We start from the raw sequence: 11,914 nt of genomic DNA on the forward strand, positions 1-11,914 counted from the left end.
TAACACATGAAAGACTACATGAAGTGGCTTGGTTTAATGATATTTGATACTTGTTACAGGTGTAATTCTTATTGGAATCGGAAAAATGGCTTCATTGTACTCCTCCATGTTTCACACAAGGGGGTTTGTTCTATCTACTGGAATGAAGAAACCATTATTCTTTCTGACAGTGGCAAATACTGCTTCTCCAACATTGTTAGACCCTGATAACTTTCAGAAGGAAATTTATAAAGGAGCTATGGGGTGTCTCACTGCTCATATTGATGAGAGATGTGGCTGTGATCATCTAGATAACATACTGTGGAAAATTGGCTAGATGAAATGTTTTGATTTTTTGGTATCCAGTGGATATGTAATGTCAGCCCATAATTATTAAGGGAGCGATCACTTCCTTTGCAAAATGGAAATCTATATAGAATTTGCAAATGGATCATCTATGAACATGTGTGCAAACTAATCATCTATAAACATGTGCGCAAATTAATTCATCTACATAAACTAAAATGAATCAGGAACTGCAGCATTTTGTCACTGTCCTGGGGAAGCCAATGAAGAATCCTGCCATATATCCATTGTTTAACCCACTTTTTTCATTAATGTATCCCTGCCATGAACATTTTCTTGTATTTGGGTTCATTACCCCACTTCTTTCATTAATGTATCCCTTGTGAAACTTATGCTCATCTAGTTAACAAGACTAACCCCAATGCCATGAAAAAAAACCAGAGTATCTGCTGGAATCAGAATGTGAATCAGATTTAAAAATCCACATCCAACATGAAGATCTATGCTAGATCCCTACAATCCTACATACGTACAACTAGCATGCCCAAGTGAAATTGATGCTCATCTAGTTAACAAGAAAAACCCCAATGTCATGAAAAAAACAGAGCAAAAAACAAAGTACTACCTCAGATAGCTCGTCGATGGCATCCTCGTTGAAGTCGCTGCCCTTCCTGCTATCTAAGTCGAACTCCTTTATGGCGTTCTCCTCCATGAGCTCTTCGATTTCGTCATGCACCTTGCGCTTACGCCTTCTCATCTCCTCCTCCTCCAGATCTTCCCCGACCTTGTGCTCGCCGACGGGTGCCTCGACGGCTGCGATGGCAGTGGGAGCAGGCACAACGGTTGCTGCACCGCCAGCTTCCGCCGCTACGGCGGACTCAGCCGCTCCACCCACGGCTGCAGCCACGGTAGCAGACTGCTCTGCTCCGATGGTTGCCTCCGGCTCGTCCGCCGCATCTTCACGCCCGCGCTTCATCATCGGTCGAAGACAGGAGGAGGGAGGCATAGGAAGGGAGGAGGGTGGTGACGAAGGAGGAGAGGGTGGTAAGGTGGTGAGGAAGGAAGAGAGGGTGGTTAGGTTCGGGAGAGGACGAGGGTTTTCTACCCGATTGGGGGAAGAAAGGCACTGCTCCTGCCTCTTGGAGTTACCGAGAAGCCGCGGGTGCCGATTTGACTTGACACACCCACCCAGCCGTCCCGATTCCACGTGGGGACGTGGCGTCGTGCACGCGGTCGTGCACCTCCTGCGGTTTGCCATCAATTGCTATCGGTCACACAAGTGGGTCCCCTTGTCATCCACACAACCGAGCCACCACATGTACCACATTTTTCTTTCTCCCCGTCTCGACCACTCCACATCTTTCTTTCTCCCCTTCTCGACCAGCGCCGCTACCTCCGCCGCTATCTCCCGACGACCCCTCTCTTCGCTGCCGGTGCGCGGCCGCCGCCAACTACGGCAAGTACGTGAGATCTCCCCTCTTCTTCCCTTCCCCAAACGCGTCTCCCTACAGAGGCGGATCTGAGCCGATTGGTTTGGACTGAAACTTAGTTTTTTGATTGGATCTTGATTTGGTTTATATGGTTTGAGACTAAATCAATCAATTAGTTTGAGCCGCCACTACCACCTACTACTGCTTCAAATCCAAGAGCCGCTGTTGCCGGCCGGAGCTCGTCGGCTCTCTCGAGCTTTGACGCCATGTCTGATCTAGATTCATGACGTGCCCTCGCATATGGCTTTGTCCATGGTTTGAACCTTTGGATTCAATTCAAAAGTTGAAAATGGTTTGGACTGGGTTGGATGACGCGCATGTATAGTTCGGTTTGGTCTAGATTCTAAATGAAAATATCTTGATTGGTTTGGTTTTGATGTGTGCCGTGGATTGGACTGGTTTTAGTTTCGATGCCGAACTATTCCCAGGTTTAGATGAGACGGGCATTGCCATTGTCATTGGCATTGCTTTATTACGTAGATGATAGAAAATAGATTGATTGGCCATTGCCAGTATAGGTTATCACTATGATTTATTATATGTATGATCTTTGTATTGTACTATGTACAATTCAACTTAGAGTTCAACATGTTCTGTGTAGAATGGAGGAAGCACAATGTGGATGCTGCAACTCACGGTGCCGGACCAGCCTTTCTACTGCCACGTTGTTCGGCATCTACTTCCAGCCTTCTTTTGTTGTTGCAGCGGTAATAATTTATATGAACCTTCTGACAGTATATTCTTTTTGTTTTTCTTTGCTATTTCCACTAATGTATTGTGTCTGCTATTTGTTTTTATCTTACACAGATCGTACATGCAATGTGAGATTGGCATTCAATGAGCTCATCGCAGACACCGTGACCTTCGACGCTCTTGGGGGCCCATACACTATGCAGGTCGAGAAGGGGCGAAAGATAACCCAGATAGGAGGAGATGATTGGGATCGTTTCATCGCCCGCATGCGTCTTAGTGGGGGTGAATTGATCAGCTTCTCCTTCAGAAGAGATAGGCCCAGGATTTCTGTTATCTATCTAAATTTGATTCCGGATAGTGAGGATGAAGTTCATGAGGAGGAAGATGGTGCTGATTCAGATGATGATGAGAACCCACTTGTTGAATACCTGTATGCCCAAGGACTCAGACTGGCGACGAGGAAATCGGCAACTTACGGGACATGCTTCCGCTACGTGAAGACTGCCTAGGGAAGCCATTCGTGACCCGCCTCACAAGGACGAATGTTAAACGGCATATCATGGTATGTTACTTAGTGTGGTAATTACATGATATGCATGCTTAGTTAGTGTAGTAGTTCATATGATATGCATGTTGTAGTACTGTGATGAGAGGCCTAGTTTAGAATTCATTTAGTGAAGAATTTTATGACATGCATGTAGTGTAGTAATATGCGATGATATGCTTAGTGTACGCAGTAATCTAATGATATGCCTAATTACTGTAGTAATTTGATGCTTGGCGTATAGTGTAGTGATGTGATGATATATATGCTCAGTGTTGAATCCAATGATATGTGTGTCTTGAAGTGTATGCTTTGTTGATAATTGCACGTGACATGATCATATCATGTCAACTATTTTCAGAAATTACCTAAGAGGTTACTTGATAGCTGTGGCATCGACCCGGGCGAAGAAGGCATGGCTGCTGGACTACGCCTTACCAGAACGGGCTCCATCACCAGCTGTGCCTATGCAGTGGACACGGACGATTGCACTGTCTTGAGCAGGGCAGGGTGGAAGAGGTTCCTTCGTGCCAAGAATCTTCGGGTAGGACAGGCCATCCTACTCACTGTTGCGAACACCCATCGCCATGACTTGAGGATGATGATCACCATCCACCTCATTTAGAACTGGGGTGGGACATGTATCAATGTGAAATGAACTTGTTATGTTAGCTCTTGTTTGCGAGTACTTGTCGTGTATTACCGTACCTATATCTACTCATATCTAGGTACTATTGCTTGTGATGGATTGCAACTATTATTAATGGGTAACTAATGCTCTATTAGCTATGATTATTCCACTGTGTGATGTTTTATATGCTGTAGTGTGACATGGTAACTGTTATATATGGTAGAGGCTGGTCTCTAAGACCTTGTACAAAGCAAGGTTCTTAGGGATGTGCTTCTACTGTGTGATGTTTTGTACGTGCCAGGTTGTAGTATGAAATGCTCACTGTTCTATATGGTAGTGGCTGGTCTCTAATTGGACCGACATGTTGAACTATAGTATCAATGGTAGAGGCGTTTCGTTGTGCGCCACATCCAACAGTTCACATAATTAATTATCCAAAGATTAAGGTATGAAACCATTGGTCCTACATAGCAACATTTTGTTCCAAAAATTAAGGTACTTCCACATTCAAACTAACTAATACTACAAATTCGAAGGAACTACTTAATACATTAACAGCACATAGGGAAGTAGCCCTGGTCCAACGGCTTGAGAAATGATGAACAAAAACTGAAAGAAGAAGGATCAGCCAGTAGAAGCATCATCAGCCTCACAGCCTCACAACTTCAGCCAGCCTGGTGAACTTCGGGTTTTTTCCTGCAAAACACACATGTGATGTAGGAGGCAAGAAAATAAATATGACAGGGGTCTTGTCATGGCATCTAATCGCACGGAATGCTAGTACAAATGATGGAGAACAAAACATCCAACATGAGCAAATTCATAGGAGTTCTAGATCCATGGATACCATCAAGAAAAAATGCTCAGTTTTAATTCAGACACAAGACTTGGTGAAAACATGCATATTCATATCAGCAACATTGATATGGCATCTTTGCAAGCTTGGGTCAGTGACTTGTCTTGTGTTTCATGGCATGACAATAATTTTAACAATAAATAGACATGAAATTGACCCAAACTCATGTACAAAGTTATGCCATATGATGCATGGATTAATTCACACATAAATGACAAAATGCCAACTTTGTATAGAATTTGCAGTACTGAAATATTTCAGTGTGTACTGAAACTGCAGTAGTGAAATAATTCAGTGTGCATCGGTGTGTACTGAAATTGTAGTAACGAAATATTTCAGTGCCTACCGGTGTGTACCGAAATATTTCAGTGTCTACCACTACAACATTACAAATTTTGCCTAGGGCAGTACCGAAATATTTGAGTGCCTACCGGTGTGTACCGAAATATTTCAGTGTCCACCACTACAACATTACAAATTTTGCCTAGGGCAGTTCCGAAATATTTCAGTGCCTACCGGTGTGTACCGAAATATTTCAGTGTCTACCACTAGAACATTACTAATTTTTCCTAGGGTTCATATGATGCCTAGGGTTCACATACATCATAATCCATCCTCCAAATCCATGTACTCAAATATTCATGCAATTCATTGAGATTAAAATGCCATCTAGCATTCCCTCTCTGAGCTATTACGATCAGTATCACCACGATGTAAGCACGAGCAGTAGGAAGATGAGGAGTGGGGAAGCTTACTCTAAACATAGCTACCGCCGCCGTTCAGACGAGGAGAGCGGCGAGGGAAGCGTGGAGAACGGCGGGGAAGCGAGGTCGCGACCACTGTCCTCCTCATCTTGCGCTTCGGAGTCTCCGGTGACTCGATTGGAGGCTGCACAATCTGCAACGGCACCTCGTGCACGGTGGGTTCCTGATCCAGTGGATGCTCTATCCTGGATCTGAACGCCCACCACCTGCGCCTGGTCCACTCGCTGGACGAATTGGCCTGCTCCATCGCCCAGAGGAGGATCTCGATCTTGTGAATCGGTTGTGCGGGCGGGGGGCAAAGCTTTGCCCTCTCCTTCTTCGTCAAATTCTTGAGAGTGGCCATTGCCGTCCAGTTCATCTGCCTTGCGTTGTCAAACCAACAACGGATCTCCCTCAACCTGGCCAACTTGACCTGGTCGCCGCCGGTGATCTGCACGAAGTCGGTGTTCTCGCCGCCGGCCATCAGCTCAATCTGCCGTGGAAGAGGGGGTGGGGGTGGGGGGGGGGGTTGCCTGAGTGGAGCGAAGTTGCAGCGGCAAGAAGGAGGAGATGACTGCGGTGGACTTGGAGGAGAGGGAGGAGATGGCCGCCGATGAGTAATTGTGGAATGTGTAGCACCATGGCGGCGGTTATGCATTCGACGAGAGGGGCGGCGCGTGCAAATTTTCCTAGGACTAAACTGCCCCTAGATTAAAACGCGTCCCCACCTTGTCACGAGTACCGGCCCCACTCGTTTTAGTACTTTCGCGTACTTTCATCGGAGTACTACCCAGTACTTCGTATTTGTCTGCCGTTAGATCGATATCAACGAACGGTTCTAAAAAAGCCCAACCACTCTAAAACTTGTATAATTTTTAACATGTGTGAATGTGTGTGGCCTATGGCCAGGCTGGCTGCGTGTGGGTATTTAGGGCCTCTTTGATTCGCAGGATTGTCAAAATGAAGGAATAGGAAAAATGCAGGAATAGGATGTCATGTCCCATAGTATGCTACAGGATTTGAAAGAATGTTTGATAGCGCAGGAAAAACAAAGGAATTCTACAAAGAGGTTTGAGTGGATGGAAATTTTCTTCCAAAATATAGTACAAATGGATTTTATGAAAAAATTCCTTAGACTGTCAATCCTACAAATCAAACGAGCATCACAGAAAAAATTCCTAAGGATTCAAATCCTCCAAAATTTCCATGCAATTCCTTTGAATCAAAGGAGCCCTTAACCTGAACCGAACAGAGGAGTTGGCATGAATGAGCATGTATGTCAATCTCACTTGTTGTTCTCTGTCTCTCATTTTCTTTCTCTCCAAGTCTCGTCCCTTTTCCTCTGCCTACCCTCTCCCCTGGTGCGATATCGATCCCTCGGGAGGTCACGTCGTCACACTCTAGAGCATATGGTCGAGCCTGCGGCTAAAGCTGAGGTATCCACGGTACAAGTTCTCTTAAATGTTTTGCATTGTGGGTCATGCCCCAGTTATTACATACACGACGAGTTGAGGGGTGCTGCTCCGTCAACTCATCACAAAAAAATAAAAAATAAAAACTCATCACATGTTTATTTCTTTCTTTCTAAACAACAATCTATACTGCTCCTACTCCACACGTACTACTACAACACAACAACAGCAGTAAGTAAAGGCAAAATGGATGTATACTAACTAGGCCGAGCCAGACGGGGAACCCCCCTGCAAGGTCATCTTCATGCTTGCATACATGAGCAGGATGACGAGAGCGAGCGTGGCGCCGAGGCTGGACACGAGGACGACACGAACCATGGTGAGCGGCAAGGCCTCCCAGCATGCGACCACCAGCGGGTGCGCACTTGGGTGCTGCGCTTTCACGTACAGGCCGAGCCCCGCCGTCATGAGGTTGAAGATCCCGGTGGTGGTGCCCATGCAGATGCCCAGCCACGCCAGCAGCTGCACAACATAAAAAAGAAATACAACGAATTACTACTCAGAGACCAATTGGATTTGCATGGTCCAGCCACATATGCCGTGGATACCCGTCTTAATTTTTCGAAAAGGAACAATAAATTGTCAAAACTGTATCTTGGAAGCAGAAATGATCACCTTTCCCCCCTCTCTGTAGGGTCTATAGCTATCCTCACATTCCAGGCCATCGGCTCCAGCTGCTACAAGTTTAGCCTACAAGTTTGCGGGCCACGATGTCGTTTGGTAGCAATAAATTAACAACCAGAAGAGAAAAGAAAACCAGTTGCAGTCACAAGAAAACAATATCAAATTTATCCAAGTAATACCTTTGCCCGTTCATCTCCGACGTTATCACTTCCGCTGGAACAAAAAGACCGACCAATGGTTAGGGATCTCGAATTACCTTAAATTAAAAATTGTATATATCTACCTGAATGTACTCGAGCAGGATTTCTATGTCAAGTTAAGCTAATATATTAGAAGAGTTACTTTCTCCAATTAAAATAAAAATACAAGGGTTACACATGACAAACAAATCTGCCTCAACGGTTTTTACAAGAGTACAGATGATGAATAAAACACAGACGTTTAATTAGTTTTTTTGCCTACTGGGATCAGGCAGGAGAATGTACAAAGTCGCATTTTCTATGTATGAGTATTCCTGTCCCATCAAAGGTTCTAGAAAAGTAATCATGAAACAATAACCCGGTACAGGAACGACGTATTTACTGAAAGTGTTGTATGAGACTTTGAGTACCTGTGTAGAACAAGGGCTTCTTTTCCATGAGAATCACATATGTGTTTGAATCCGGTAATATTCATCCGGCCAAACTGCAGAACAAGAAGTCACAACAAAAGAAATATAATATATACTATTATGTGTTGGTTGAAAAATCATGATGCGTACCAGTTCTGCAAACTTTTTGAAGCTTCCCTGCTCCTCCGGCAAAAATGTAGCTAATACCGCTTCTGGTTTTCGACCAACATCAGGAAGCTCAGCTACTAATCTAAGTGTATCAAAGTTCATATTTGCACCGCTACTTATTGCAACCACAGTTTCCCCTTTCAAACCATAGTATTTGCAGTAAGCTTCAGCCCCAGCCAAGGCAAGGGCCCCAGAAGGTTCAGGGATATTCCTGTTCTCCTCAAACATATCCTATGCCCATGAAAAACAACATTTTCAGTATGAATAACATTGTTAATGCAGAACATCCACAACAATCTATCATAAACATTCCACAAGCATGACAGCGGTAAGATTGGCATAGAACAAACTGCAGAGCTAAAATTTCCACCATCCTATTTTTGAGCAATGTTAACAGGATGCTCATACGTAGTTAATTTTAAAGAAGACATTAAAAATACCAATATCCACAGCAAGAACTGAAACTAAATAAACTAGGCCACATTATCACATAATCCACACCATTATAACACTTCTATTCTAGTGAAACTGAAAGCTTCTATTCAAGTGAATTGAGTAGTTACAGTGATAAAATAGGTCACTATTCAGTAATGCACCCATTTGACATAACAAGGCGGAGCAAACATATAATAAGTTGATCACTCTCACCTTTATTGAAGCACAAATAGCATCTTGGCTGACCAGGACAATGCCATCTACGAAATTTTGACACAGGCGAAATGTCTCCTTGCCTACAACTTTGACAGCTACACCATTAGCAAACCCTCCAGCATGTTTTAACATGACCCTCTGGCCATGACACAAGGACAATGCCATGGCATTTGCATCTGAGGGCTCCACTCCAATTATTTTGACCTGCACCAGAATTGTTGTAAGCATACAAGAAAGTGACAGCCTGAATACAAATATTTTACCCCAATGTAACCAAATGATGTGTTGTGTTCAATCTGGAGAAGGATTACAGTTAGGTGATTGGATGAAAAACAATTGATTCCAGAATGCACTTAAAATAGGGCCATTTACTTTAATGGCATTTTATTCGCAAAAAAAATACTTTAATGGCATTTAAAAATAACTTAGGTGTCTTGTGATGTTTTTCATAGCAAAAGAAAATACTCCTGGGTTTGAAAGCTAACCTCAGGGCGGACCCGTTTTACATAGGCAGCAATTCCAGCAATTAACCCACCACCTCCCACAGGTACAAATATTGCATGTAATGGACCTTGCAATTGGTGAACAATTTCCATGCCAACAGTTCCTTGTCCAGCAATAATATCGGGATGGTCAAAAGGAGGTATGAATGTGCGGCCTTCCTCTTGACAGCGTAGTTTTGCATATGATTGAGCTTCATCGTACGAGTCTCCTTTGAGAATGACTGTCGCACCCAATCTCTCCACTGATCGCCACTGGATTAAGTTATATGTTAATAGCTGGTGATAATAACTTAAATATACCATATAAACAACATATTTAAGGTAATGTACTCGAGAGATCGATAACCTTGATTTCTGGTGTTGTCACAGGCATGACAATAATGGCATCACAGCCCAGTTTTCGAGCAGAAAGAGCAACTCCTTGAGCATGGTTTCCAGCAGAGGAGCAGATAACGCCATTGTTTAACTGCTCTTGGGAGAGCTTTGACATCATATTATATGCACCTCTCAACTTGAATGAAAATACCTATGCATATAACAAACAAAAATTATCTAGGTATGTAAATCGCCAATGACACAGACAGTGAGAGCTCCATGTGCATTAAAAAACAGAAGATAGTGGATAGTTCAGCTGGTCATTCAACTTAAAACTAAGAAAAATGGTAAACAATGAAAGCTAAGGGCAAGAGGACCATATATCTATACAATATACTACCAAACATATGCATGAGAGATAAAGTTCTTAAGTTTGCACCTAGGTCACCCGCGCCCCTCTCTGATACCATTATGTCAATCATAATAACACTACATGATCTGATATATCAATTAGGCCCAAACTTGCACATGTCCTAAACTTGCCGTTGTTCACAAATTTTAATATTATTAAGCCCACAACAAAATACTACTACTATATTATTGCAAATAAGCAAAACTCAGTCGTAGCTGAGATCAGGGGATGTATCCAGGTTAAAGGCACTTTCAGGGGAACTTGTACCCAAGGTCAGCTACCACAGTAGGTTGAGCATGAAGTATTGCTAGCAGTACTTGCTGTTCTGATGCAGAAGATTCTTTGTAATGAAAATATGAAGCAAATGGTACCTACTCATGTAGCTCCCTATACGATATAAGATTATCAACTTGGGTGGGAGGAAGCCGCATCCATGGCCGCCACAGCAAAGCCATGGAGCTCGCCAACCCGACGGAGAAGCGCCCATCCAGACTGACAGCAAGACAAGGGGGACCTGCTGTCCCGCCCACGGCTGCACCCCACGTGGAGAGCAGGCCGCATCCATGGCCGCCATCTGCCTGCCAAGGAACTGCCGACCTGTGCAAACGCAGCAGCAAGCCGATAGACGAAAGAAGAGCAGAGTCGGCCGGCCAACACCACACCGGGAAGCCCATGCCCATGGGCACCCACCAAGCACCACCCCACGCCTACGCGCGCAAGTCAAAGGGGGAAGCCCGAACTGCAGGATCCAGGCAGCGACAGATCGGGGGCGAGCCCGGTGGAGCGCCGCCGCCTGGTGACCACCCCCCGCACCGCGCAAAGGCTGGCCCATCCCGCAGCCTAGCTAGAGGACGCGCCAACGCCCGCACGCGCCACCACCGGAGCGCCCAAAACGCAGCAGATCTCGCACGAGAGAGCCAAAAAACCGCGCGAGGAACGAGGCCCCGGCGACGTGTGCCGGCGGCGGCAGGGGAGGGAGGGGGGTGACGCTCCTGCGAGGGCCTTATGTCAACGCCAAGGTGAGACCGACTGAGAGAGGAATCTAAACAAGGCTCCAGCGTAGAAACGAAGGCCTGACTGAACCCGCATAGCATGTAGTATACCTATAGCATCTATTTGGAACGGAGGGAGTATATATTAGTACCGGCTGCAGGTCCTCGCGCTTGATGCGGAGGTCGACCCCGAGGCGCTCCGAGAGCTTGCCGGCGCGCTCCAGCGGCGTCTCGACGGCCACGTCGTACACCTTGGAGGCCAGCACGGCCGTCAGGTACTCCATGGCGCCGGGCCCGCCCAGGTCCCCAGTCCCGCGGCTCGGCACGCCCACGAGGGACCCGCTTGCGGCCTGCAGCGACTCGGGCGCCACCCGCTTCAGCGGCACCGAGCAGGCGACGGCGACGCGCCGCGCGCCATGGCGGTCGCTGCGAGGCGCGGAGAGGAAGGTGGCGGCGGCGGCGGTGGCCATTCTGCTCTCTTTCTCGGTGCAACGTTACGTTTGGGCGGAGGGTGGAAGGTGGTTTCGTTTCGTCACGGGCGGGAGGGATATATATATATGGTGTGGCGGCCTGGCCAGGTTGGACGTGCGCGGGTGGGCCCAGGCGCGAGATCGGGCCGTCAGGTTTTTCTGCGCTGGCGCCCTTTTTGTTGGCGCTTCTGCGGTCCATGCCGCACGCAAACTCTGTGGAGCCACGTGCGAGAGGCAGCTCAGCCCGGTCACGCAATTTGCCTCCTGACTCGGTGAAATCGACCTCCGCTGACCCAGTTCGGTGGCCTCGGCGTGAAGAACCTGCAATTGCAAGCTTTGGCGCTGCGTGTTCGCTGGGAATGGCTCCGTAGAACAGACCCAGGCAGACCGTGGCAAGGTATTCCCATGTCCCATGATCAGTTGGCAAGGCAGGTGTTCGACAGCCTTGTGTTGAT

General features: G+C 46.2%; 1 protein-coding gene across 1 annotated transcript; it reads right to left on the reverse strand.

The window, feature by feature from the left end:
- Nucleotides 1–6,739: 6,739 nt before the first annotated feature.
- Nucleotides 6,740–11,466, reverse strand: LOC123106379 (threonine dehydratase 1 biosynthetic, chloroplastic-like). Its single transcript, XM_044528567.1, has 9 exons — nt 11,142–11,466; nt 9,617–9,796; nt 9,253–9,522; nt 8,765–8,971; nt 8,099–8,347; nt 7,949–8,022; nt 7,518–7,551; nt 7,330–7,404; nt 6,740–7,176 (listed from the first exon to the last, which is right to left on the reverse strand). The coding sequence occupies exons 1-9, from the start codon at nt 11,457–11,459 to the stop codon at nt 6,916–6,918; spliced, it is 1,668 nt and encodes a 555-aa protein (XP_044384502.1). The 5' UTR covers nt 11,460–11,466; the 3' UTR covers nt 6,740–6,915.
- Nucleotides 11,467–11,914: the final 448 nt, after the last annotated feature.

The sequence above is a fragment of the Triticum aestivum genome, chromosome 5A (genome assembly GCF_018294505.1).
Source record: "Triticum aestivum cultivar Chinese Spring chromosome 5A, IWGSC CS RefSeq v2.1, whole genome shotgun sequence".
Lineage (NCBI taxonomy): Eukaryota > Viridiplantae > Streptophyta > Magnoliopsida > Poales > Poaceae > Triticum > Triticum aestivum.

Bases quoted from the DNA above. Each gene is read 5' to 3' on its own strand.
- LOC123106379 (XM_044528567.1), bottom strand. From the start codon at position 11,459: ATGGCCACCGCCGCCGCCGCCACCTTCCTCTCCGCGCCTCGCAGCGAC. The intron at 8,348-8,764 runs GTGAGAGTGATC...TCATGGGCATAG, and splicing joins CTATTTGTGCTTCAATAAAG to GATATGTTTGAGGAGAACAG. The intron at 7,405-7,517 runs GTATTACTTGGA...GCAAACTTGTAG, and splicing joins TCGGAGATGAACGGGCAAAG to GCTAAACTTGTAGCAGCTGG.